This window comes from Balaenoptera musculus, chromosome 8 (genome assembly GCF_009873245.2).
Source record: "Balaenoptera musculus isolate JJ_BM4_2016_0621 chromosome 8, mBalMus1.pri.v3, whole genome shotgun sequence".
Classification (NCBI taxonomy): domain Eukaryota; kingdom Metazoa; phylum Chordata; class Mammalia; order Artiodactyla; family Balaenopteridae; genus Balaenoptera; species Balaenoptera musculus.
The window spans coordinates 97,239,485-97,245,031 of NC_045792.1; the positions used below are offsets into that span (position 1 = coordinate 97,239,485).

The 5,547-nt window shown below is 43.2% G+C and overlaps 2 protein-coding genes across 2 annotated transcripts; one reads left to right on the top strand and one right to left on the bottom strand.

Moving 5' to 3' along the window:
* On the bottom strand, positions 1-960 carry LOC118899581 (olfactory receptor 1094-like). Its single transcript, XM_036861348.1, is given in 4 exon segments — positions 1-93; positions 96-146; positions 149-876; positions 879-960. Coding segments are annotated over 4 exon segments (954 nt in total).
* A 950-nt stretch (positions 961-1,910) lies between these two features.
* LOC118899582 (olfactory receptor 8K5-like) lies at positions 1,911-2,844 on the top strand (the record flags this gene model as incomplete). Its single annotated transcript, XM_036861349.1, is given in 3 exon segments — positions 1,911-2,594; positions 2,597-2,737; positions 2,740-2,844. Coding segments are annotated over 3 exon segments (930 nt in total), but the record flags the coding sequence as incomplete, so codon positions are not given.
* Between the last annotated feature and the right edge of the window lie 2,703 nt (positions 2,845-5,547).

Here is a 5,547-nt window from a genome sequence, read left to right on the forward strand (position 1 = left end):
TTAGTGTGAAAAATATACTTTATTGATACATCCATTTTTACCAAACACTCTCTTCATTGCCTCTTTGACATCTTTATTCCTAAAACTGTATAAGTGATGGGATTCAGCATGGGAATCACAATGGTGTAAACTGTCAACATGATCATGTGATCATGTCATGGTCCAAAGCATAGCTGGAACTTGGTCTCACATACATGAAGAGGATGGTTCCGTGGTAAATTGACACTCCAGTTAGGTGAGAGCCACATGTAGAAAAGACTTTCCTTCTCCCCTCAGCAGAATGCATCCTCAGAATGGCCAACAGCATGAAGCCACAGGAGATCAGGACAATCAGGGCAGTGACTGTCTCAACAGAGCCCACAAAGTAGAAGAGCACAAGCTGGTTTGTGTGAGTGTCAGAGCAAGAAATGGTGAGGAGGGGAGGGAGGTCACAAAAGACACGTCTGATTTCATGGGATGCACAGAAGGATAGACTAAATGTGGCCACTGCGTGTACAGAGGCATGCAAGATGCCGCCAACATAGGGAGCAATGATAAGGGACACATAGACTCTGGGTGCCATGCTAACTGAATACAGGAGAGGGTTGCAGATGGTTACATAGCAATCATGTGCCATTGCAGCCAAGAGAAATCTTTCTGTGGTCCCAAAAGTAACAGCGAGAAACATCTGGGTTGCACATCTAAGATAGGAAATGGTTTTATTCTCTAACAGGAAATTGACCAACATTTTTGGAGTGACAACAGAGGAATAGCAGGCATCCAAGAATAATAACACACTCAGAAAACAGTACATAAGGTTGTGGAGCAGAGAATCCACAATGACCAATAAAACCAATCCTAAATTTCCTACCAGTGTAGAAAGATAGATTGCTAGAAAAGTAAAAATAGGAAGATTTGCACATTAAAATCATCTGTGAAGCCCATCAATATAAACACAGTGACTTCAGTTGCATTTTCCATCTGAATCCTGTATGAATCTAAATCTGATATCAGCCCTCTGTCTCAAAAAATTATACAACTATACTTTGACCTTTAATAGGCGGAACAGTTCTCGGAGCTTTCTGAGAGGCTGTTCCTGGGTTACAATTCTTTATTTGGTTCAAATAAAATCTTGCATTTCTTTCTTAGATCAACTGATTATTTTTTTGTCGACAGCTCCCAGAAATTTCACCTGATAGGGAGAAGTTTCTGCCTTGGCCCATTTGGACTGTGCAGGCTAAAGCTGAGCATTCTATTACATTATAATAATTCTATCTGGCATTTTATCTGATTGAGTTTTTTGAACTCCAATTACTCCTCCAATTGAAAGTATTGCTTACAGAATTCCAGATTTTCATGGAGGACAAACTGAATGTGAAAGGAAGGGAATCCAGGTGGATTAAGCTAAAGTAGGTTCATTATCTTCAATCAGAGCAGTTCTACTTGGTTTTACTGACTTCCCATGTAAATTTTATGAAATGCAGAGGGTGGCACTTAACACTGAAATATTTTTAAAATTACTGTATATACTGCATTGTACTATTTGAGAACTCCACAAGAATTCTCAGACAAAAGTGGAAGTGTACTAAAGAAAATTGTGATACCCTTGTATAAATGAATGAAGTCTATATTTCTATATTAATATTTATATGGTGTTTTTTAATCAATGGATATGTTCCAAATATTGCTGACTCTATTTAGAGTTTAACCTGTAGTAACAGTGCATGTGGTTTCACACGAATCCGCCTTCTTGAGAAGTAGAAGATTCTATCATTTATTTTAGTTTCAAAATCAGATATCAGAAATTACTTTTCTATCCCCTATTATAAAATAAAAATCCACTCTGTCTATACATATTATACTTTATTTAGATGACACCACATGAAAGCTAATAACAACCTGTTTCTTTCCAGAAAAGCTAACTGGACTAAATTGGCCAACAGAATCTATCATCGCTGACTGAATTCATTCTGATGGGAGTCACAAGGCAGCCTGAGCTGCAGGCCCCCCTTTTCGGAGTCTTCCTCATCATCTACGCAATCATAGTAGTGGGAAATCTGGGCATGATCACCTTGACCCAAGTGGATTCCCGTCTACACACACCTATGTACTTTTTTATCAAACACCTGGCTTTCATGGATCTTGGTAATTCTACTGTCATTTGTCCCAAGATGCTGGTAAATTTCACTGTGGATCAAAATTCCATTTCCTATTATGCATGTGCCACACCGTTGGCTTTCTTCCTTATGTTAATTATCTGTGAATTTTTTGTCTTGTCGGTCATGGCCTATGACCGCTATTTGGCCATCTGTAACCCTCTGCTCTACAATGTTATCGTGTCCCAGAGACTTTGTCATGTGCTGGTAGGCATTCCATACTTCTACAGTACCTTTCAGACATTAATGTTCACTATTAAGATTGTTATACTGAATTTTTGTGCCATTAGTCATTTCTACTGTGATGATGTTCCCTTGTTACTCATGCTGGGCTCAAATGTACAAAAAATAGAATTATTGATCATACTATTTTCAGCATTTAATTTGATCTCTTCCCTTCTGGTGGTCCTGGTGTCCTACATACTGATTCTCATAGCAGTATTCCGAATGCATTCTGCAGAGGGCAGGAAAAAGCTTTCTCCACATGTGGTTCTCATCTGATGGTGGTGGTTGTGTTCTATGGGTCTCTACTATTTATGTACATGCAGTCCAACTTCACTCGCTCCTTTGATACCGATAAAATGGCCTCCGTGTTTTATACTTCATAGTGAACCCCATGCTTAATCCCTTGATCTACAGCTTAAGAAACAAAGAAGTAAAAAATGCCTTCCACAGGGTTTTTAAGAATAAATGCAAACTTTGTACCTAGCATCCAATATGAAATATTGTTTAAATAAACTATCATAAAGGCAACTGTCACTTAATAATATTTCTAATAAATGTAGTTGCATTCTTTTTGGCTCCAGAGAAAAGGCTAATTAAAATGCACAAATAGATTGTCTCCCTTATATTCAGCCAAATTAATCCTCATATTTTAGATCTCAATTAAATGTCACTCCCTCACCAACAATCCTTGATGTTGATTCAATGTTTCCTTTAACAATTCTTCAAAACCCCACATCTCTACCAACAGAAACCTTATCAAAACTCATAGCTAGGGAGGGAGCTGTGAAGGAGGAAAGGTTTCCACACACTAGGAAGCTCCTTCGCGGGTGGAAACTGCAGGTGGCGGAGGAGGGGAGCTTCGGAGCCACGGAGGAGAGCGCAGCCACAGGGGTGCGGAGGGCAAAGCGGAGAGATTCCCGCACGGAGGCTCGGCGCCGACCAGCACTCACCAGCCCGAGAGGCTTGTCTGCTCCCCCGCCGGGGCGGGTGGGGCTGGGAGCTGAGGCTCGGCTTCGGTCGGATCGCAGGGAGAGGCCTGGGGTTGGCTGCCTGGACACAGCCTGAAGGGGTTAGTGCGCCACAGCTAGCCGGGAGGGAGTCCGGGAAAAAGTCTGCAGCTGCCGAAGAGGCAAGAGACTTTTTCTTACCTCTTTGTTTCCTGGTGCGCGAGGAGAGGGGATTCAGAGCACCGCTTAAAGGAGCTCCAGAGATGGGCGCGAGCCGCGGCCATCAGCACGGACCCCAGAGACGGGCAGGAGACGCTAAGGCTGCTGCTGCCGCCGCCACCAAGAAGCCTGTGTGCGAGCACAGGTCACTCTCCACACCGCCCCTCCCGGGAGCCGGTGCAGCTCGCCACGGCCAGGCTCCCGGGGACAACTTCCCCGGGAGAACGCACGGTGCGCCTTGGGCTGGTGCAACGTCATGCCGGTGCAACGTCACGCCGGCGCAACGTCACGCTGGCCTCTGCCGCCGCAGGCTCGCCCCGCCTCCTCCGTACCGTTCCCTCCCACCTTCCTGAGTGAGCCAGAGCCCCCGAAGCAGCTGCTCCTTTAACCCCGTCCTGTCTGGGCGGGGAACGGACGCCCTCAGGCGACCTACACGCAGAGGCGGGTCCAAATCCAAACCTGAACCCTGGGAGCTGTATGAACAAAGAAGAGAAAGGGAAATCTCTCCCAGCAGCCTCAGAAGCAGCGGATTAAAGCTCCACAAACAACTTGATGTGCCTGCATCTGCTGAATACCTGAATAGACAACGAATCATCCCAAATTGAGGAGGTGGACTTTGGGAGCAACGATATATATATATATTTTCCCCTTTTTCTCTTTTTGTGAGTGTGTATGTGTATGCTTCTGTGTGTGGTTTTGTCTGTATAGCTTTGCTTTTACCATTTGTCCTAGGGTTCTCTCCGTCCATTTTTTTTTTTTTTTTTTTAGTATAGTTTTTAGCACTTGTTATCATTGGTGGATTTGTTTTTTGGTTTGGTTGCTCTCTGCTTTCTTTCTTTTTTTTATTACTTTTTAATTTTTTTATTTTTAATAATTTGTTTTTATTTTTTGTTTTAATAACTTTATTTTATTTTATTTTTTCTGTCTCTCTTTCTCTTTTTCTCCCTTTTCTTCAGAGCCGTGTGGCTGACAGGGTCTTGGTGCTCGACCAGGTGTCAGGCCTGTGCCTCTGAGGTGGGAGAGCCGAGTTCAGGACATTGGTCCACCACACACCTCCCAGCTCCACGTAATATCAAACGGCCAAAGCTCTCCCAGTGATCTCCATCTCAACATTAAGACCCAGCTCCACTCAACGACCAGCAAGCTCCAGTGCTGGACACCCTATGCCAAACAACTAGCAAGACAGGAACACAACCCCACCCATTAGCAGAGAGGCTGCCTAAAATCATAATAAGGTCATATACACCCCAAACCATGCCACTGGACACAGTCCTGCCCACCAGAAAGACAAGATCCAGCCTCATCCACCAGAACACAGGCACCAGTCCCCTCCACCAGGAAGCCTACACAACCCACTGAACCAACCTTAGCCACTGGAGGCAGACACCAAAAACAACGGGAACTACAAACCTGCAGCCTGCGAAAAGGAGACCCCAAACACAGTAAGTTAAGCAAAATGAGAAGAAGAGAAACACACAGCAGATGAAGGAGCAAGGTAAAGACACACCAGACCAAACAAATGAAGAGGAAATAGGCAGTCTACCTGAAAAACAATTCAGAGTAATGATAGTAAAGATGATCCAAAATCTTGGAAATAGAATGGAGAAAATACAAGAAACATTTAACAAGGACCTAGAAGAACTAAAGAGCAAACAAACAATGAAGAACAACACAGTAAATGAAATTAAAAATTCTCTAGAAGGAATCAATAGCAGAATAACTGAGGCAGAAGAACGGATAAGTGACCTGGAAGATAAAATAATGGAAATAACTATGGCAAACCAGAATAAAGAAAAAAGAATGAAAAGAATTGAGGACAGTCTCAGAGACCTCTGGAACAACACTAAATGCACCAACATTCGAATGATAGGGGTCCCAGAAGAAGAAGAGAAAAAGAAAGGGACTGAGAAAATATTTGAAGAGATTATAGTTGATAACTCCCTAATATGGGAAAGGAAATAGTCAATCAAGTCCAGGAAGCACAGAGAGTCCCATAAAGGATAAATCCAAGGTGAAACACA